Source organism: Cydia pomonella, chromosome 10, assembly GCF_033807575.1.
Source record: "Cydia pomonella isolate Wapato2018A chromosome 10, ilCydPomo1, whole genome shotgun sequence".
NCBI classification, from domain to species: domain Eukaryota; kingdom Metazoa; phylum Arthropoda; class Insecta; order Lepidoptera; family Tortricidae; genus Cydia; species Cydia pomonella.
In genome coordinates this window covers 18,117,104-18,141,045 of record NC_084712.1, presented here as the reverse complement: position 1 = coordinate 18,141,045, position 23,942 = coordinate 18,117,104, and the positions used below count along the sequence as shown (strand labels likewise).

Genomic DNA, 23,942 nt, shown 5'->3' with positions numbered 1-23,942 from the left:
TTTCGCGTAAATAAGTAGAACTATTAAAAAAAACTACCTAGAACTATAGAACTATTAGGGATGCTACTAGAACTCTCAAGAAAACTTGAGATGCTAGCACTTGATATGCTAGGTTCACAGACACGATATCGATACTATTTTCGGACAAAGTCTATCAAAACTCTGCCAACTTTAGTTCTAGAAGATAGAACTGTGTGTATTTTAAGTCAATAGGAGCTGGCTATCCAGAACTGCTGAGATGTCGGGTACCAGGCCTGCATTGGCTGGGATGCTAAGCTCAGAACTTTGCAATATCTCGATATCGACACTATTTTCGGACATAGTCTATCAAAACTCAGCAAAATTTCGTCCTAGAAGACAGAACTGTGTGTATTCAAGTGCTTTAGGAAGCTGGCTATCTAGAACTTCTGCGATGCTAGGTATCAGACCAGCTTTCGCTGGGATGCTAAGCTCAGAACTTAGCATTACCTCGATTTCTATACCATTTTCAGATATAGTCTTTCAAAACTCTACCAAATTTAGTTCTAGAAGATAGAACTGTGTGTATTTTAGTTCTATAGGGAGCTGGCTATCCAGAACTGCTAAGATGCCAGGTACCAGACCTGCATTGGCTGGGATGCTAAGCTCAGAACTTTGCAATATCTCGATATCGATACTATTTTCGGACATAGTCTATCAAAACTCTGCCAAATTTCGTTCTAGAAGACAGAACTGTCTGTATTCAAGTGCTTTAGGAAGCTGGCTATCTAGAACTCTTGAGATGTTATATATCAGACCAGCTTTCGCTGGGATGCTTAGCTCAGAACTTAGCATTACCTAGATTTCTGTACCATTTTCAGATATAGTCTTTCAAAACTCTACCAAATTTAGATCTAGAAGATAGAACTGTGTGTATTTTAGTTCACTAAGGAGCTGGCAATCCAGAACTGCTGAGATGCCAGGTACCAGACCTGCATTGGCTGGGATGCTAAGCTCAGAACTTTGCAATATCTCGATATCGACACTATTTTCGGACATAGTCTATCAAAACTCAGCCAAATTTCGTTCTAGAAGACAGAACTGTGTGTATTCAAGTGCTTTAGAAAATCTAGAACTTACGAGATGCTAGGTATCAGACCAGCTTTCGCTGGGATGCTAAGCTCAGAACTTAGCATTACCTCGACTTCTATACCATTTTCAGATATAGTCTTTCAAAACTCTACCAAATTTAGTTCTAGAAGATAGAACTGTGTGTATTTTAGTTCAATAGGGAGCTGGCTATCCAGAACTGCTAAGATGCCAGGTACCAGACCTGCATTGGCTGGGATGCTAAGCTCAGAACTTTGCAATATCTCGATATCGATACTATTTTCGGACATAGTCTATCAAAACTCTGCCAAATTTCGTTCTAGAAGACAGAACTGTCTGTATTCAAGTGCTTTAGGAAGCTGGCTATCTAGAACTCTTGAGATGTTATATATCAGACCAGCTTTCGCTGGGATGCTTAGCTCAGAACTTAGCATTACCTCGATTTCTGTACCATTTTCAGATATAGTCTTTCAAAACTCTACCAAATTTAGTTCTAGAAGAAAGAACTGTGTGTATTGTAGTTCAATAGGGAGCTGGCTATCCAGAACTGCTGAGATGCCAGGTACCAGACCTGCATTGGCTGGGATGCTAAGCTCAGAACTTTGCAATATCTTGATATCGATACTATTTTCGGACATAGTCTATCAAAACTCTGCCAAATTTCGTTCTAGAAGACAGAACTGTGTGTATTCAAGTGCTTTAGAAAATCTAGAACTTACGAGATGCTAGGTATCAGACCAGCTTTCGCTGGGATGCTAAGCTCAGAACTTAGCATTACCTCGACTTCTATACCATTTTCAGATATAGTCTTTCAAAACTCTACCAAATTTAGTTCTAGAAGATAGAACTGTGTGTATTTTAGTTCAATAGGGAGCTGGCTATCCAGAACTGCTAAGATGCCAGGTACCAGACCTGCATTGGCTGGGATGCTAAGCTCAGAACTTTGCAATATCTCGATATCGATACTATTTTCGGACATAGTCTATCAAAACTCTGCCAAATTTCGTTCTAGAAGACAGAACTGTCTGTATTCAAGTGCTTTAGGAAGCTGGCTATCTAGAACTCTTGAGATGTTATATATCAGACCAGCTTTCGCTGGGATGCTTAGCTCAGAACTTAGCATTACCTCGATTTCTGTACCATTTTCAGATATAGTCTTTCAAAACTCTACCAAATTTAGTTCTAGAAGAAAGAACTGTGTGTATTGTAGTTCAATAGGGAGCTGGCTATCCAGAACTGCTGAGATGCCAGGTACCAGACCTGCATTGGCTGGGATGCTAAGCTCAGAACTTTGCAATATCTTGATATCGATACTATTTTCGGACATAGTCTATCAAAACTCTGCCAAATTTCGTTCTAGAAGACAGAACTGTGTGGATGCTAATATATTTATTAGGGAGTTGACTATCTAGAACTGCTGAGGTCCTGGGTATTTGACTTGCATTCGCTGGGATGCTAAGCCCAGAACTTAGCAATTTCAGAATAGTATCGGACTATGTCTGTCAAAACACGGTGAAATTTCGTTCTAGAAGATAGAACTGTGTGTATACAAGTGCACTAGGAAGCTGGCTATCTAGAACTCTTGAGATGCTAGGTATCAGACCAGCTTTCGCTGGGATGCTAAGCTCAGAACTTAGCATTACATCGATTTCGATACTATTATCGGACATAGTCTTTCAAAACTCTGCCAAAGTTAGTTCTAGAAGATAGAACTGTGTGTATTTTAGTTCACTAGGGAGTTGGCTATCCAGAACTGCTGAGATGCCGCGTACCAGACCTGCATTGGCTGGGATGCTAAGCTCAGAACTATGCAATATCTCGATATCGATACTATTTTCGGACATAGTCTATCAAAACTCTGCCAAATTTCGTTCTAGAAGACAGAACTGTGTGGATAGTAATGTACTAGGAAGCTGGCTATCTAGAACTCTTGAGATGCTAGGTATCAGACCAGCTTTCGCTGGGATGCTAAGCTCATAACTTAGCATTACATCGATTTCGATACCATTATCGGACATAGTCTTTCAAAACTCTGCCAAAGTTAGTTCTAGAAGATAGAACTATGTGTATTTTAGTTCTCTAGGGAGTTGGCTATCCAGAACTGCTGAGATGCCCGGTCCCAGGCCTGCATTGGCTGGGATGCTAAGCTCAGAACTTTGCAATATCTCGATATCGACACTATTTTCGGACATAGTCTATCAAAACTCTGCCAAATTTCGTTCTAGAAGACAGAACTGTCTGTATTCAAGTGCTTTAGGAAGCTGGCTATCTAGAACTCTTGAGATGTTATATATCAGACCAGCTTTCGCTGGGATGCTTAGCTCAGAACTTAGCATTACCTCGATTTCTGTACCATTTTCAGATATAGTCTTTCAAAACTCTACCAAATTTAGTTCTAGAAGAAAGAACTGTGTGTATTGTAGTTCAATAGGGAGCTGGCTATCCAGAACTGCTGAGATGCCAGGTACCAGACCTGCATTGGCTGGGATGCTAAGCTCAGAACTTTGCAATATCTTGATATCGATACTATTTTCGGACATAGTCTATCAAAACTCTGCCAAATTTCGTTCTAGAAGATAGAACTGTGTGGATGCTAATGAACTGGGGAGCTGGCTATCTAGAACTGCTGAGATCCTGGGTATTAGACATGCATTCTCTGGGATGCTAAGCCCAGACCTCAGCAATTTCACGAATTTCAGAGTAGTATCGGACTAAGTCTGTCAAAGCACGGTGAAATTTCGTTATAGAAGATAAAACTGTCTGTATTCAAGTGCACTAGGAAGCTGGCTATCTAGAACTCTTGAGATGCTAGGTATCAGACCAGCTTTCGCTGGGATGCTAAGCTCAGAACTTAGCAATATCTCGATATCGATACTCTTTTCGGACATAATCTATCAAAACTCTGCCAAAGTTAGTTCTAGAAGATAGAACTGTGTGTATTTTGGTTCACTAAGGAGCTGGCTATCCAGAACTTCTGAGATACCGGGTACCAGACCTGCATTGGCTGGGATGCTAAGCTCAAAACTTTGCAATATCTCAATATCGATACTATTTTCGGACATAGTCTATCAAAACTCTGCCAAATTTCGTTCTAGAAGACAGAACTGTGTGGATAGTAATGTACTAGGAAGCTGGCTATCTAGAACTCTTGAGATGCTAGGTATCAGACCAGCTTTCGCTGGGATGCTAAGCTCAGAACTTAGCATTACATAGTTTTGAAAGACTATGTCCGATAATGGTATCGAAATACCATTATCGGACATAGTCTTTCAAAACTCTGCCAAACTTAGTTCTAGAAGATAGAACTGTGTGTATTTTAGTTCACTAGGGAGTTGGCTATCCAGAACTGCTGAGATGCTGGGTACCAGACCTGCATTGGCTGGGATGCTAAGCTCAGAACTTTGCAATATCTCGATATCGATACTATTTTCGGACATAGTCTATCAAAACTCTGCTAAATTTCGTTCTAGAAGATAGAACTGTGTGGATGCTAATGAACTGGGAAGCTAGCTATCAAAAACTGCTGAGATCCTGGGTATTAGACTTGCATTCGCTGGGATGCTAAGCCCAAAACTTAGCAATTTCACGAATTTCAGAGTAGTATCGGACTAAGTCTCTCAAAAAACGGTGAAATTTCGTTCTAGAAGATAAAACTCTGTATATTCTAGTGCACTAGGAAGCTGTCTATCTAGAACTCCTGAGATGCTATGTATCAGACCAGCTTTCGCTGGGATGCTACCTCAAAAGTTAATATTTACTCGATTTTTAGACTATTTCGAACAAAAATCCTTCGGAACTTTTTCAATTTTCATTCTAGAAGATAAACCTGTATGTCTTCTAATGCACTAGGGAGCGGGCTATCCAGAACTGCTGAGATGCTGGGTATCAGATTTGCATCGGGTGGAATGCGATGCTCGGAACTTAGTATTTACTGGATTTCAAGACTATTTTCAGACATTTTCCATCAAAACTCCGTCAAATTTTGTTGTAGAAGATAGAACTGTATGTATTCTAATGCACTAGGGAGCTGGCTATCTATAACTGGTTAGATGCCAGGTATCAGACCTGGATGAGCTGGGATGCTAGCTCAAAACTTAACATTTACTCGATTTTTAGACTATTTCGAACAAAAATCCTTCGGAACTTTTTCAATTTTCATTCTAGAAGATAAAACTGTGTGTTTTCTAATGCACTAGGGAGCGGGCTATCTAGAACGGCTGAGATGTTGGGTATCAGATCTGCATCGGCTTGGATGCGATGCTCAGAACTTAGCATTTACTGGATTTTAAGACTATTTTCGGACAATTTCTATCAAAACTCTGTCAAATTTCGTTCTAGAAGATAGAACTGTATGTATTCTAATGCACTAGGGAGCTGGCTATCCAGAACTCCTGAGATGCTGGCTGTCAAACCTTGGATTTCAGCTCGAACTTAGTTTTAGTTAGAAGAAACCTACAATTTTGTTTGATGTTCGTAGCCCATACATATATGAAAAAAATTTTTTTTACAGTTTTGACTAGAACTCATTATAGATCGCCTAGTAATGTTACTAGCTTCCATTTAAATGCTATTTTGAGGCTGTGGAGTGGATAACGGCTGGGATGCTAGTGTGTCAAAATGGGAAGTTAGCATCTCATTTTCAATTTTCATTTTTTTCGCGTAAATAAGTAGAACTATTTAAAAAAACTACCTAGAACTATAGAACTATTAGGGATGCTACTAGAACTCTCAAGAAAACTTGAGATGCTAACACTTGATATGCTAGGTTCACAGACACAGTCCTGTCTCGAGGGACTGTATTGATTCAAATCAAAATGAGTTTTGAACTTTCGATGGAAGGAAGGTATGGAATTAGTTTTTCGCTCCTATTTCAAATAATAATAATAAAAAAACGAGAAAAGTCAAACGAAGAGGCATAACGACAGAAGTTGCGGAAATTTTGAGATTTTTCTGCAATGTCGGCAGGGTGTTGTTCCTCACACCCTAGAACCCGTCGCGTACTGTGCGGTTTAAGGCGCTCTTATAGACAGATTTTAGGTTTTTGAGGGGGTGAAGCAGACGAAGTGGAAATAAAGGCAGGCGGGCGCCCCGCGCGCCGCGCTCGCAGCAAGCCTACGTCCTTATTCTGACGCCATCCGTATTCTGGTTTGTTAGTTCTGGGATCTTTTCCGGAAATTTATATAGATTATGATTTAAACTTACTGAAATTAAAAATTTGATAATTATATATAATACTAGAGTATACCGCGGCAAATTGAGAACCTAGTAAATAATAAATAATAATAATAATTTAGCCTATATACGTCCCACTGCTGGGCACAGGCCTCCTCTCATGCGCGAGAGGGCTCGGGCTATAGTCCCCACGCTAGCCCAATGCGGATTGGGGACTTCACATACACCTTTGAATTTCTTCGCAGATGCATGCAGGTTTCCTCACGATGTTTTCCTTCACCGAAAAGCAAGTGGTAAATATCAAATGATATTTCGTACATAAGTTCCGAAAAACTCATTGGTACGAGCCAGGATTTGAACCCACGACCTCCGGATTGAAAGTCGGACGTCATATCCACTCGGCCACCACCGCTTACCTAGAGAACCTAGTAAAATGATACCAAATCGTTTTGTGTCGAAATTATATTACTTACTAATTCAGACAAAAGTTACAACTGTCTGCTTTAAATCATATATAGATACCTATGCAAAACTTAGTTGACCTTAAAAATGCAATAGAAGTCAATTTCGGGCAAGTAGTGAAAAAAGGAAGAATACTAGCAAAGCTAAGTAATTTGTGGAAGTGAACGTAAAAAGGTAGCATGTTTTTGCTGGTATTGAGATAACTGAAAACATAAGCATAAGGTATGCACAAGCATATGTAGCTCCAAAAAGTAGATAAATTATGCTATCTTCTCAAAAAAGAACCATGACTCTAACTGTAACGACTATTTCTATATTATTTTTTGAATTGACGACAATGAAGATGATAGTAATGAGTATAATTGACTGACTTTAATTAATGTCTAATAAAGAATCAGTCTGTTGTCTGTCTACTCTGTCTGTAATCAAATATTACAAGTATATTTGACCCACTGAGGTTTCAGATGAAGTTGAAAATCTGCATACATATGTAAGTAGGGTGACAATGAAATATTATGGTACCATCGAGCTGATCTGATGCATGAGAGAGGAGGTGGCCATAGGAACTCTGTGTCAAAATATCGCAACCAAATTGCGTTTGAGGTTGTTAGAATTGTCTCAATGAGTATAATTTTCCTTTGGAAAGAAGTACAGTTAAGACCTGTTCCGTAAAGTTAATTAACATACAAAACTTTCCGATGAACAAAATTATTTTATCGTCAACTATGTTATTTATCCCTTCAAGTGGTGGCCCACCACTCACGGGTCGATGCGATAGCCAGAAAGCTGTCGGCCAACAGAGGGTGGTTAGTGAGGTGTTGCCATATTTAGTGGCAAAATTAAAGGCTTTGAAGTATATTTACGCTCTTCTAGCGCCCAAAAGTAGCTAGCAAGTTAGACAAGGAAAACATACATACACACGCTTGTTAACGCTTGGTTGCTAAGGACCGTTCATCCGGGATCGAACGCCTAGGTCGAGTTCTGTCTTGATTTTTAAAGAGGTTATTTTGTAAATACACGGTACCCTCGAGGAAACGGAAAGATTTTAACAGTATATTCCGGATCGTATTTAGAGGCAAAAATGTCATATAAACTTTTTTAATTCGCCTAGTTTCAAAGTTAATACCAATTAAAAAAATATTTTTCGTTGTGTTTTAGTGCATAACGCCTTTTTGATGGCTATGTCGCCAGTCGCCACTTTGGGACCTAGTCTAGACTACCTTCTTGACAGATATCAAAGTCACAAGGTACCATTTGAATAGACTAATTTTTACGAAAAAAAAATGTACCAATTTTTATTAATCCATAAATTTTCCAAGAACATGAACTTAATATGTTTAAAAACATACAAAAAGTAAAAAAAAAACAATTTTTTTTGCGGAATTGACTTAAACTTGTACATGAAATTCTTCTTATGACCTCAGGAATACGTGGTTAAAAAAATTCCGTTTCCTCACGGGCACTTTTTATGACTTAACCTTTGAATTTTAAGCCCTACGTAGAAAATTAATTAACAATTACCTCCAATCATAACTTTGTTTTGTGGTGGTAGTCATTTTTAATAAGGAAACTGGAAAACTGTCATTGTTGCTAGGTTTGATTAGTTAGGTGCATGTAGCGAAATGCATAAACATTACAATAATTTAACAACAACAAGGATAACTTCAACAGAAGGACATGATGTCACGATCCTCAGCATTGAGGGACCAAGAAGAAGAAGACAATAATTTAATTGTTCTATTCGAATAGCGTATTTAGTGCTTATTCTAACGATATATGCTTCAATATATACTTTTATACATAGATAAGCTTAAATAGTTGAATTTGTAATATTCTCTAAATCCGCGCTGAACACCCGACGGGGCCCCGCCACGTGACTACTTTTTACGTTTTGGCTTCTGCCACTTGAAGGGATATACTATAGGCCTTGACTAGTGATTCATTTCAAAATAAACTATTTTAATATATACATATTACACATAAGCACATTTTTGCATTAAAATGAAGAAAATATATTTTGCGAAACTTTCGATCGATTTTTCCACTTATATTTTGTATTGGCAGGAAAAATAGTAAAAGCATATCACATAACAAGGTCCAAGGTTTTAAAGAAGAAGGTAAAATTGGCTAAGACCTGAAATTGACGGCAGAGTGTCATCGAAATTTATACTTGAAAAAAGAAGTAAAATGTCACCAGTTTTCATTTTATACAAAACAGAAATAGCATGGTATAAAAGTATTATACCAAACTTTTACAAAGGACTTTATGTTTAACATTATCATAAATGGAATTTAGTGACATTCTTGAATTTACAGAATAATTAACCAGTGAAATAAAAATATTGGCGAGAGGTACAAATATATACGAACTTCCAAACCGAGTACTTGCAAAATTTTGAATGGAATTTGAAGGGTAAATATCACTCCTGCTCACCTTACAAAATAAAATAGTTGATAAATGTTGTAAATAAAGTCTTAAGTGTATACCATATGAAAGTTAATAAACCAGAAATACCAAACAAATTCAAAACTTATAACATAAACTATTACAGCCATTTGAGCACTTCCACAAAAACGTGAAATGGTACCTTTCACTAAGCACTATTTAAATCCCACATATTTAAATCCAGTATATCTCGTGCATCCTCTATGTGTTAAAAATGAAGCTGTTCCAATATAATGACTTATATAAATTAAACAAGCGGATTAATTTTATTTGTTTACGTTTAAAAATAGGTATTCTATTTGATTATTACTGTAATTAGCCATTTAAAATATTATTTTACCTAAATTGATAGTTAAGAGTAGGTACCCCTCACGAAATAAGTAGGTACTACTGAATTTTATACTTAGCAGTGTTTTTTAAAATGTACATGTATTTTACCTTCTTCCTTAAAAATGAAAAGTAGAGTGTTTAACTCGGGTGCAAGGCACCATTTCATCATTTGGTTAATCGTGGCTGTATGCCGGACAGGTGCGTGTGTAAAACTTGTCAAAAAAGATAATATGACGGATGGATGTCTGAAATGTCACCGTATTTAAGAATCAATTAGCTTAAAAAAATGTTTTTTCTTCGTAAGAGTGATGAAAACATTGTGTGTATAACATATTTGTGTATTTATAGTGTGATTATCCATTTTATGTAACGTCCGCTAAACTAGCACAGGTCCGACGCTGACAGTGGTCACGGGCGTACTGACGGTATTGCCGCGCAGGGTAACGTTTAGTAGACAAAATGTTGAATTCATAATTATGAATGAAAAATTTAACGCATCGATAAACTGACAAGCAAAATGTTAGAGTTACTTAAAAGCTATTGAATGAAGTAAATTTCATATTGATATTCATCATAGTACTTCTAAAATATCGAAATAAATACAGTTTTAAGCATATTTTCAAAGCAAAAATCTATCGAGAAAAAGATGAGCCATCGTGTTTCTGACAAGCATACGGCTATTTCAAAGACTGAAGTTATACATACTAGAAAATAATCGATGAAATCCTTGTACAAGCCTGTAAATATCGATTTAAAAATAGCGCATTTTACTATACACCGCGCCTTAAGAGGAACCTCCTCCCGCGGACGCTCCGGCTGTGGAATGAGCTCCCTGCCGAGTTTTTCCCGAGGGGCTACAGTATGGGGTTCTTCAAAAAAGGAATGTACAGGTTTTTAAAGGGTCGGCTACGTGCATGTGATATCTCTGGTGTCCATAGGCTACGGTGACTGCTTACCATCAGGCGGGACGTATGCTTGTTTGTCACCGACGTGGTATAAAAAAATTGCGGCAATTACAAAAAAGGTATCCGCGCTAAGGCACGCAGACGCACTTCCATTTCGGTTAGGATCAGTGAGAGTGAGAGAAGAACACACGAACTTACTGGGCCTTAATATTAATCAGTTGAATGATTGTTAGAGAACTAAGCCGCTTCTACTTTTGAAAATTGTAACATCATACATACAAATGAATATATATATATACGAGTGCTTCATGCTTCATTTCCAGAGGTATTGAAATGAAAGAGATAGCCACAGACAAAAGTTGGACAGAGAAGCCTGGTGTTCTTTGGTGTGGGAGGCCATTACGGATAACGATAACGTGGATAAAGTCATCCATAATACGCCTACAATATCCAATTTGAGTTTTTACGTCAGAGAAATAATTAATCATTCATTAAAAGGATAGCGTCAGGTAAACGATATTCTAATAGCCAGTCCTGAACTTGTACCACGAAAGACAAAGAAAGTCTATTCATCTCTATCGCTCTTGTATGTTTTCGAGTGACAAGGATACAGACTATTCTCGAATTTCAATATTCGCGGTAGCTCTCATGGAAAGGGGTAACGATCTCGACAAGGCCGCCGGATTTAGTGTACAACGTCACTAATTGTCTGTTGTCATGTACAGACTTCAGCTTCACAATAGTCTATATTAGATAACAATACATGATCTGGCTGAAATTAATTATGACGACCTAGATTTAGAGTGACGCGAGTTTTATGTTAACTTTGTTCACGGAACACTTATGGGATCAATTCCGTCTTGCAAATCAGTTAAATGCGTTTTTTATTTTAATAGCGCTCATCGCGCATGTCAAGTCATGAAACAACATAATCAAAGGTGTGTGTGAATTCCTTAAGCTACCCTTCCACTGAGGCAGACATGAGCGGAGATGAGAAGAGACCTGCGGGTTTTTTTTTTAATAGAGGAAGCAAACGAGCAGACGGATCACCTGATGGTAAGCGATTACCGTCTCCCATGGACCCTGCAATATTAATGCGATTTGTTATAATTCAGCGGAGCGATACCAATATCTTTACGTACACAACCAGCTAGCCTTACATCACAGACAACTGCACAATGAGTACTGGAATGAAATGGACACATGCAGGCAGACCAAGGATATTTTACCGAAACTGAACTACAAGCTCACCAAAATACTACTGAAAACACCTAGACACCAACTACGTACATGACGTAACACACAAAACACACCTACACAACATGGGTAAAACAGACAGCCCCATGTGCAAAGCGTGCATGGAAGAAGAGGAAACAACACATTCTCCTAGACTGCAAACAGGTAGAAGTATACAGAAACAAATACCTAGAGACACTAAAAGAGACAGTTAGCAACCTGAAAACACTGCTAGGTTTCGTGGACGAGCTGGGGTGGTTAGAGTAGCGCTACCTCGTTTCACGCGAAATAGTCGCCAATGGTTGTCGACGTGCGGAAAATGCCCAGAAGCACTAACTAACTAATTCAGCGGAGCGGAGAAGAAATGTGGATGAAAAGCAATGCTATTGGTTGATTCCTCGCACATCTCCTCTCATCTCCGCTTCAGTGAAAAAGCGGCGTATTCCCATTAGCTAGCGTGGGGACTATCGCCCAATCTTTCTTATAAATATGAACTAAACCTGGGGCTCCCTTAGGACGTAAACGGGAAAATGTTAGGACAAGAAAGTGAACAGAGTAATAAAATGCTTTTTAAACTAACAGACGTAACTATCCTAGGTAACCGTCTGAACAGGTAAAAAACTGCAAATTGTTTTGATATCTCTTAGCTATGATGCATAATCAAAGCATTTTAATTAACACTTAACACCACTATTAATCGACTTACTAAGTATCGGACGTGTCATGTAAAATGATGATGACACAGTCTAAAAATAACCAGTGTAATAGCATCTACTTATTTTACTACCTACCTACAATATTTTTGCAAGGACGTTTTAGTCTGAAACCTACCACCTAATTACAAACTAACCACCAACCTAGGGGGTCCAACTATTAGGTACTGAAGAGCAACTGTACGGCTACCACCAGTTTGACACTGATATATTCGATAGCGTTTGGGTAACTTAGTTTCTATGCATCTCGCTCGTACTCGCCTATTAGTGCGAATGAGATGTATAAGAAAATTAAAAAGTAACTTACGCAGACGTTCGCGAATATGTCAGTTTGACACTGCTAAGGCAGTCGTGGTAAGGCTACTGGTATAGTTAGTACACTGTCTTTAGAGTAAAAAGCAATAAAACTTGTTACAATAGCATTTTTATTTCGAAAGGTGATAAGACGTATTACGAAGAAGTTTATTCAGACCTAATCATATTTTTTATTAAAGTTTAAAAATGATTTTTATGTTTCTTAAACAAAAGATATCGTCACATCTGCATAGGGTTGTCAAAATTGTAATAAGTAAGTTAACCACTACTATTTTGTTTCGAACCATATTCTTAACTAGATATAAAAATAGGTTAGTAAACTATATGTTTTTCTACACTAAAGGTACTTAATTTAACACAATTACCATTTTACTACGAAATAGATCGAAATGAAACCTGAATTTATCTATTTGGACCTAAAACGAGCAATAGCCCCAGGGTACTTTTTCTGACTCGGCTTAGCATCGAAACGATTTTCGATAGTGTTCTAGCCATTACTAGTTAGATTACTGGTAATAATTTCTTCGCAGTGACCACGCTAAATACCTCTTTTGCGCTTACTAGGTCGCCAAACCTGTATCTAATGATAAATGGTCTAGAAAAACCAGCCTAAAGAGATCTCTAAAATTCAAACCGCTCCATATATTTACAGATCATGTTTTACTGGTCGGTTGCAGATACTTGTCCACCTTTAACGTTGCTTATTGCAGTAAATAATAAGGTTCATTTTGTATTGGTGAAGACCTTGACGGGCTAGTCAATGAGTTAGCCGTCACAACACGCATGTTTTAGACACGGCGTCAAAATAAACCTAGCCTGGAGGATACATTCGCGAGGAATTTTAAATCGTTATATTATTATAACAGTATAAATATATTTTTAACCTTCTTGGAACGGATGGTAAGAATTAAGCGTGCTAAAAATACGTTTTGTGAAGAATTGTTTGCATTCGTTGTTTTAGTCTTATTAATGAACTATTTTTAATACATTATAGATGTAGTGGCTACTTATATTGTACTTATTGAATATTTTGTACCTCTTGTGGTGAAAAAATATAGCCTGTATGAAACTGGGGTTACACTGGTTACAGTCATCGGCTACTCTTTTATCCCCCGACGGAAAAAGAGGGTGTTATAATTTTGACCGCTATATCTAGACAGACATGCAGACTCACAGACGTCTGAGACGCCGCAGGTCTTAAACGGGTAAACCGATTTGGATGCGATTTTTTTATATTTGAACGCAGGATCTGGCGCTGGTTCGTAGACAAATTTTATCAAAATCGGTTCATGCGAAATGTTGAATTTATTTGAGCGCGCTTTGCTTCGCGTAAGAGCGGAAATGACATAATAATTAATTCCACAGCTAGTTTAATTAATATGTTTTCAATACGCCTGACGAGCATAAACAAACGCTACAGCAAACTGCACCTCCTTTTTCAGAAGTCGGTCGAACAGTTCCCGTGTCAACATTATCGTGTGCGCTAATGCAAGAGACATGTTATTTTCCTAACTGGTTGTTCGTCGGTGTCATTGCGCAACCCAGCGATGCAATGCGACTGCGTGCGTGCATTTAGTTCGTGTAAAACACACGGCAAGTCAGGGACTAATGTGTGTCAGTAACAGATAATAATAATATGTATCTACAATATTATTAATTATTAACGGGGCACCCTTATTTTGTTACACTTATTATGCTGATAAAATACAGCAAGGTTTGTAACTTTATCTCAACTACAAGGGGGTGCTCAACCGCATTCAATTTTATGTAACATGTATTAAATCCAAAAGTAAGTATACTTATTTTTTTAATTCAGTATCTGTTTTCAGACTATTTGACATGTAATTAATAAGTTTTAAGTAGTTTTTTTTTTTCATATATTTATTTATTTGTTTTTCCAATTTTGACAAATTTTACTAGTGGTATTGAACCTAAATATACGTATATCTGTTAATATAAGGCAAATAATGGTTTGTGATATGCTCTTGTATATTTTATTTGAAAGAAAAGATTTAAAGAAATCATAATACGGTTACAAATTCATTTACTTTAAAAGACACTGCACCTACTAAATCTTTCTGGTTTAACCCATTGGTTGACTGGTAGAGAATGCCTTAATGCATTAAGTCCGCCATTTGTACCTTCATGTATTGTACAATAAAGATTAAATAAATAAATAATATATATAAATAAAAAAACATTTTTTACTTAAGAACTCATAAATCACATATTCAATGGCAACAACTACTATTATGAAAAAAAAAAAATTATAAATTTATATTTTTGGATTTCATACAACGTTAAAAATTTCAAAGTGGTTGAGCACCACCTTGTAGTTGAGATAAAGTTACAAAACTTGGCGTATTTCATCAACATAATAATTGTAACAAAATAAGGTGGCGCCTCTTCTGCTAGGTTTTGAGTTTTTCCTATATCAACATGAACCATCACCCTTAGCCAGCCACTAGTATATTAGTGACTTTGTGAGCAGTAGAAATTGCAAACTTGGTTAGAGCTGTGGTTAAACAGCCATTTCGAAAAAAATACAGAAACTGAATCGACAAAAAGTCACAAAACTTCAAAAGAGTCGATTAAGAAATGCAATATGTAGAGAAGAACATCCGAATATGCAAAAGCATTTTTGGCCAAGCTGAAACGGCGGCTTAAAAAAAAGCCGGGTTAAAGTTTAACGTTTCGTCGCAGTTATTCTTGAGACACACAGACACAACACGTTGAGTGAGCGTTCTCATTCACAACATCGGTCGCTGTGTTTCCAGTTGCGTAATAAAGACGCACAAACCGTCATACTAGTCAGTGTAAACAAGTATCGTGTAGTAGCTAAGGGCAACAATGTTTATGTGCAATTACAAGAGTACCTTCTAGTATGTTCGTTATTAGTGCGTTGAACGTGAAGTTGGCATTCGAGAAATTTGGCATATCTTTATTATTCAGTCGAGTTGTTTGTATCGATTGCTTAATTGACTGCTATTGGGTATTGACATGCTATCCCTTCATGCATTGATGGTTATTCATTTTTCAATACTTATTTGGTTCAGAAAGATACCCAATTACATATTTTATTCGGTATCAAGTAAGTAAGTATCAAGAGGCCACATATATTCATTATAGTGTATTAAACATAGACACGCACTTTTAAAGTCAATAGATATATTATCTATTTAGGTACCCTCCCTAACGTCGCGATACCTAAGTTGGACGCGAGTATCGATAAATTATGGATACTGGAACAAATGCCCCTGCTGATTTGACAATTAAATACCTCTACTCGAAGCTAGAACCACCGGTTTCTTTGTATGTGACACATCGTGACATCGCTATACAAGCTACCTAATGTGAATGTACCTATATTACGAAATACAATGTAACTGAATAGGCAACGCCGACTCACTGACATAGGTACCTATATGGCCGTATGGGCATGTTTGTCGAGCAAGGGCATTTAGGACTTGCCCTAGATTACTAGAATAACAGCATACTACTACGAGTACAATCTAAACAGCCGTGTGCATATCGTAATGGACTGCTGGATGACCGTTTAGGACATTCAGACATAATGAAAACTGGTCGCTCTGTATGATTTTTTTTACACAAAATGACTTATTACTCTGCGGTGCAGCATCATCTATGGGAGACACGAATTATACATATATGTATTATGTATTATATACAGAGCGAGCGCGAAGCGTCTCCGTTTCAGCTTGGGCATAGGTGCTTTCGTATGTATGATGAACACAGATCCGTATATATGTATTTATCTATATACGTACGTATTTCGTCGCCTTGTACCCATAATACAAGCTTTGTTTAGTGTGTAAGATTGCCCCGAAAAAATATTTATAGATATATACATAGAATGGATACCGCAGGTTAGCCGGGGCAGAGGCAGACCAAAAAAGAGATGGCGGGATGACCTCGACGCTTTTTGCAGAGACTGGCGGGAACATACTTCAAACCGTGATGAGTGGCGGAAAAAAGGGGAGGCCTTTGCCCAGCAGTGGGACACAAGATAGGCTATTAAAAAAAAAAAAACAAAAAAAAAAAAAAAAAAAAAAAAACATAGATAACTATATATTCAAATAGACTAAAGTTACAATCCTTCCTGTTGGCTTTATCATGTCTCATTAGTCAGCAAAAAAAAAATGGTTTTCATAGGTAGTATAGGTTTCATAGGTATAAGTACTACTAAAATTTCCTCAGATTGATAATCAAACGCAAACAAGTATGTAGCTGTAATTCAATTAAACGGAGGAAACTAACCTAATTAAGCAGTAAGGCTTACAGGAAACATAATTACCTACAAGCGAATAAAATTAATTAGAAAGATATTATTAGGCAGGCTCTAGAAAGTAGGAAATGGTGATAAGCTGATAATCACTATACGAGGTCATAGACTCAGACTCAAGGACAAATGGATTTAGAAATGGAGTAGGCTGTGTACCGACACCTACAGGATATTGAAGTGGCTACTGTCTAGGAAACGAGCCTTCCGCCGTTCCGACCAATGTGACCATGCTAGTTTCCGACCGCGTAGTAGGCAAAGAGTTCAAAGGTAAATATAGGCCCGTTCATAGGTATACTTAATTACGACTGAACATTACGAATATACTCGTTTGGTGTGCCGCGGTGGAATGCTACAAGCGCGTTTGGTTGATGAGTTCGCATCACGCGCGGGATTGGTCGCAACTAGTTGCGTTGGACTGCACGCTGGGCTCGCATTCGTGCACCTGGCACCATTCTTACCGCAGTGAGGCCCGTCTTTACGAAGTAATATGTAAGTCAATGGTAGTAGGTGGTTTGCTACCGAATTGTGTTGTGTTTTAAGCCCTGAATAAAGTCAGGGTGTGGGAGACATTGGACTTTAAGCGATTTAAATGGTATCTAATAAAAGTAAATCGATTTTATAGATAATTATACGAGTACTGGGAACAGTGAATATTGTAACATAATGTAGGTATAGCTACATAAATATGTTTCAGTACGCAGCAATAATATTTATATAAATGTGTATTTTTTATTGTTAAATCATAATAATTAAATTGTAATACATACAAAATCTGTTATACGACGAAGTAGGTAATATAATATCAACATAATATACAAGAAACTACGATAACACGCAAAAACTAAAGTTTTGATTATTCTTATCACCGTCCAAGGTGATTTGAGTACGCGCGCTTCATCCATCATTGACGGGACAGAGACGTACATAGAGCGCAGACAGAGACGGCAGACTAGCCGTTTTGTTTACTTTTATTGTTTACACGCTCTCTGGTGATATTCCTAACGCTTACAGGTAGAAGCCAGAGAACCAGTATTTTTTTTGGCAAACAAGCACACCCGCTAAGGAATTACCGTAGCTTAATAGATGCTTGTAACAGGTGTAACTTCAGAAATTGACGGCCCTTTAATCCAGTGCATTCGTTATCTAAATCTTTTATATCTAAGTTAATCTTGAAATATAACGATTACAACTCGCTTTAGTTCGGTAAGCAATTGGTAATACACGACTTCGTATGCGTCGTGTCAATGCGCAAAGTCTAAAGACTGTATGTTCACAATATTGAACCTTATCTCGTTGCAATAAGACTTAAACTGTATATGTCGCAGCCAACTGGTTAAATTAGCCAGCTAATCAGTCGCCTAGGCCGTCCATTATAGGCTGGCATCTAGTTAAATGGCTGAAGAGCAACCAGCCAAGTCATTGATCGCAACGTTTAACCAGATGAATGAACGTTGTGGAGACATTTAGTTAAATTGGACATTGATGAATTTATGATGTTCGGTTAGGTTAGGTTGATGCATTTATTAATTTATTTAACTGTGAATTTATTTATTTTATTTGATGTTATTTCATGTCATTAAGTTTTTTAGGCTACACTAAAATCACTAAGTGAACCAGTCGGTTTCAAAGAGCTGACTTCCAATACGCCAAGTTGTTAAACATTGAGTAATTTTAGTTCAATTAACTATCGAGTTAGGCATCAAATTGTATGCCGGCGCTTAATGAATAGCCTACTAATAGGCGACTAATTAGCTGGCTAATTTAGCCAGATTGCTGCGACTGATGGCATATACATATCTCTGACATCAACTGTACCATCGTCGACATTTAACTGACCATTTCTGCACCTTAATTCAAAAACATATGGCCTACCAATGAACACGTAAGTGATCGACGGCCGACGCGTGACGTTTCGAGGATGCGAATGTGAATTGTGGAATGACCCGAGTAATCTAGAAGGTGCATGGTCTGGCCACGTGGTAGTTTGTTTTGCAAGATAACGAATGCGAAAAACCGGATAGCAGTTCTTCAACTTTATGTACTTGTTTGTGTAATTTAGGAATACTAAGAAAAAGAGATTCAGGTGCAACAAGAGATTAAAGAGCTAGCAGCTTCTTTGTTCAATAGACAAGACATTCTTGCAATCCAGCAGGGTTAAGCTGCCAGCATCTTTAAAACCATGATCCAGAGGCCATTTGTAGATTTGGTTTAGTTGTTTTTAGTGACGTTTCAATTTTACACGCTTTTATTAACTGGCCCTCTTAGCATGTGGGTCAAATCTTGGAAACTATATTTGACCCACTTTCCGATTGAGCTGAAATTTTGCATACATATGTTAATCGGATGGCAATGCAGCATTCTGATGGAAACAGAAGGTGGCCATGGGAACTCTGTGGTATAACAACGGACACCAATTGTGTTTGGGACTGTTAGAATTGTCTCAATGAGTATTAGTTCCCTTCGGAAAGCAAGGTACAGTAAGCAATAAAACCTTGTGCCATAAATTAAAATATTGCCAAAAACATATTAGATATATCTTTGACTTATTGGGCTTAAAATGTTTTTAGTTTTATAGTTAAAAAATATTTTATCATGCATAGCTTCATCTATGATTAAGTTGTATTAGTAGTAAATACAGAACATATCAATAAAATTTAATTGAGCAGCAGGGGGGTTATCAGTATAGTAAACAGTAAATATACGGCAAGGTCAGAGCAGGTCAAATAATTCTGCATAAGTATCATAAATACTAGGACATAGATAAACATCAAAGTTGTGACCCGTTATAGTAAAACTAGTTTGAAATCATAGATGGTAGGATCGTATAGATGTGCTATATCGCGTGCGCCCGTGTGGGACAGAACATACGCAATGCGACAAAATAACCTCCGTAATTTGGTCGGGTTATTTATTGCCCACCATAAAAGACGGTAGGCAACAAAACCGTCTACGTTACTTAGGACTTTTTAGAAGTCGGCAGGAAGGAATAGTGAGACTGACAAGGACAAACAATATAGCAATTTCTCTGCTACTCTTACTGAAAGATACATAAGACTATCCCTTTCGGTCATTTCCCCCACCGCTCATGCCTGATCCAGTTAAAATACTAGATTCATGTTTGAAATATAGATCATGCACCTGTCAGGAAAAATTTATAATTTGTGTCATCCACGATGACGCGCAGATTTGTCGAATCTAACCTTTAATAACATGACAATACGAGTAAACGCATGCGTCTTCGTGAACGACACAATCTATATATTATTTACATCAAAGTCAAACCCAACATTGGTTTGTATACAAAGGTGAATTTAACTTTGCGACCTGAATAACCAGTTTAAACTGCTAGCTGCAGTAGTAATTAAAACATGCTATTTTTTTGTATGTTTCCAGTGACACATGTTTGAATGTTACCTCATAATGTTACGGCTATTAAAGTTAGGTGAGCTGAGCTCCCTTCCCCGAGGGTCTACAGTATGGGGTTCTTCAAAAAAGGAGTGTACAGGTTTTTAAAGGGTCGGCAACGCGCATGTAACACCTCTGGAGTTGCAGGCGTCCATAGGCTGCGGTGACTGCTTACCATCAGGCGGGCCGTATGCTTGTTTGCCACCGTTGTGGTAAATAAATAAAAGTTAGTAAATTTTTGCAATAACATGTGCCACTTCCAAACCAGAGATTATAGGTTTAAATCCTGGCTAATACCAAATTAGCTTGGATATAAATATTGTACATATAATATAATATGTATACAGTTAATTTAGGTTTATGTTTGAGGAAGGTATAAGTGTGAGCATAACTTTTCCTAAAAACCATAGTCAGATGTTTCAATGCAGGGTTAGTTACGGTAAATAAATGAAAAGTTAATAGGAATGCAAGTGCATACACTAGAATAGTTGAATGAACTATGATAAGATAGCAGTGTTGTGAATTTGTCTCAGTTTTAATTAACTGCTAATCAGTTAGCAGGAATAATGAAACAATATAAACAACTCTGTGGAAGTACTAAATAATAATAATAAAATTAATAATTTCAATTTCTGTGTAAGTTATCTTGTGTACAATAAATAATTTTTACTTTTACTTACTTTACTTCCACAGTACTTTGTATTCACTTAACCTTTCGAACGACCACTATGTTACCACAAGTTGATGCAAAACAATTTGACCCATATTGATCTGTGGTAACACAAGTTGGATACTGAGTTGGATGACCCAAATATTGCAAACACGAGTATCTACTGAAGTAGAAGCACTTTCTACTGTAGTAACAGTAAGCAAGATGCCTCAATAAGCGTTGCAATAGCGTAGAGATGTAGTGCTTCTGGTTTAATGGATATTAGCAAATTTCAAAATTTCCCCGCTTTCAAAGATACCCCAATGCACCTTATAATGCACTGACCATCACTGAGGTTTGAACTATAGATTTTTTTCATTTGGTGGGTCATAATTATTTTCGTTATCTTGTTTTGGACCACTCTGCCACGCTTGTATTTCTCTAGTTTATCAAATAAATAAAAAAGATGAGTGCTTTTTAGCAGTAGAATTACATTTACCATGAGATGAATTAAAAACTAAATTTCATCTCACACAAAAAGCTAAACTGTCACATTTTTTGGGGACAATAAACAAGACAATTTGACCCTACTCCGTTAAAGAGTTGGCTAGTTTACTTGTTTATTTACACTTCATAAAGCTATTTATTTACACTCATTAATTAATTTCTAACTTAGATTGTCGTTTGTAAATAAGTCATGGTTTTCAAGTTAATTATATTCTTGAGTTTGCATTTTAAACAATAAGTTTGACTTCATTAGTCTTTGCTTATTAACGAATATTTCTACAAACTAACATGGGCAATAGCAGAAAATTGGCAGAAACCACATAAATATTATTGATTCACTGATCACAATAGTACCTAAAAGATTAAAATAGGGCTGATTTTAAACCCTATTTTAATCGTTTTTTCCTTGCAACAGTAAGATTTTTTGAATGCATTGTAAGAGGTAAATCTAAATATGGTACCTAAAACAAACAATTTAGGTGCTTGTGTTAATTATAAAATTAGTTTTACCTCATAAATAAACTGGCAGTCATTCCATTTGTAATGTCAACAACAAAAGCAGGACAAAAGATACTGATAAAGTGAGCAAGAGAGAGAAGGATTCCTGCAGATTGGCATAACTCACCAGATAGGTGAATTAGTAATTATAATTTGGCACATGTTGCACTGATATTATTAGAACTGTATGTCAACATCAACATGGTGTTTAAAACATAAATAAGTCATCTATAAACCATATCAATATGACTATCACCATGAGTTGCTGCTATTCAAAAAATATGTTATGAGTATCAGAAACTCACAACATATTGCAATGAAATGGCCATGAGTTACATCATCTTACCTACCACTAAATGAATGGAATAATCAAGAAATTGGACTTTGATTTGTGCTATTATTGAATTGCATAGAGCCCTAGAAGTCCATTTAATGAGTTGGAAGTAAAATCGAATCTTTTTTTATTGTTACAACAGGTGGGTAGACATAAACAAATATGTTTGTTTACAAACATAAAGCCAATGAGTAATTGTAAATAGAATGACGCGGGCGGCGCCGTTATCGCCGCGTGGCCGGCGCACTCACCTCTTGGGCAGCAGCATCGGCGCAGAGCCCTTCCGCTGGAACACGCCGTCCACCAGCACGCCGTTCTTGCTGTTGCACGTCAGATAGAACTCTGGCTGATCGTAGAACAACTCCAAATGACGCCGAGATATAAAACTCGAGTGTCCCATGTTAACATCCACTTCACCCCGGCTAGAGTTGCGCCCGATCACCACGCGCTTTTGCCGGATCAAGTACTCAAAGTCTCTCCCGTCGAGCCGCGCGATGGCCACCGGAGCCGGCTCCTGGGCCCACTGCACTTTCGAAGGCGACGGGGGCGACTTGAGCGAGAGCAGCGCCCACGCGTCGCTCTCCGAGCTCCGCGAGAACTGAGTCTGGGCCATGTCAGGCGCGCGCGAGTATCACCAGCGCTTCGGTCCACACGCGGGGCGCGCACTGCCACTGCTGGCACAAGGGCACATCACAAGTTCACACGCGTGCCGGATCCGCTGCTCCGCGACCCGGATGTCCGGAACCTGCCGACTCCGAGCCCGTTCTACGATTTGAGGTTACTGACGGGACGCACATGCGCAAAGTTTCGACTTGTGCGGTAAACAAGAATTATATAAACCACCACACCACCACGTGATACTGTATACATATACCTAGTCGGGAACTGCGGATCGATACTATTCTGTATGGCGATTCCGTGTATGATCGAAATATTGATTGAAGTGTTGTTGCACAACAAATTTTTCGCAATTGGACCGAAATTAGACACTAAAGTAAACACGAGGCGAGAACAAAAATAACCAAAACGTCAGTTTGAGATACGCAGTTTATGAGATCGTTGCGCCATCTGCACGAAATCACAACAAACAACATTTCGTGGTTTCGATACGCGCAGTATCCGTTGATGATTTACACCGTACATCATTATTTATTTTATATTTTTACTTATATTTTAATCACACATAGATTTTTTTTTTCATATTTTCTTGTTTTTTAAGGGTACTCAGTTCATTATTCAATTAACTTTTCAAAAGAGCCAAGACGGCTTGTGGAAGTACAGTGAAAACCCGTCAAAAGGAACGGGACTAGTGTTGCTCCGGAAGAGTGAAAATCAATTAATGCTCACCATCACTATGTTTGTTTAACGTGTACTCTATTATCTATGACTTTACAAAACAAAAATACTGATGAAATAAACATTACAATATGATGCAATATTATGAACAAAATTAATATACTTTAAACTTTATGCAAATTGTATGTAATAGTCTATACTTATACGTTGTTAGTTATATGTATTTATGGCAAATTATGTAAATTCTATACGAGCGGAAATAACTTTTGTCTGTGGCACATTTTTTCAGATTGGTAGGTCGAC

At 37.6% G+C, this 23,942-nt stretch overlaps 1 protein-coding gene across 2 annotated transcripts in view; it reads right to left on the bottom strand.

Annotated features, from left to right (window-relative positions):
* The window catches only part of LOC133522318 (forkhead box protein K1), a 112,334-nt gene extending 88,850 nt beyond the window's left edge, over positions 1 to 23,484 (bottom strand). For both annotated transcript variants that reach the window (XM_061857623.1, XM_061857624.1), the window contains exon 1: positions 22,595 to 23,484. In XM_061857623.1, the coding sequence (XP_061713607.1) occupies positions 22,595 to 22,956 (362 nt within the window). In that variant the 5' untranslated portion in view covers positions 22,957 to 23,484. The remainder of the gene's footprint in view (positions 1 to 22,594) is intronic.
* Positions 23,485 to 23,942: the final 458 nt, after the last annotated feature.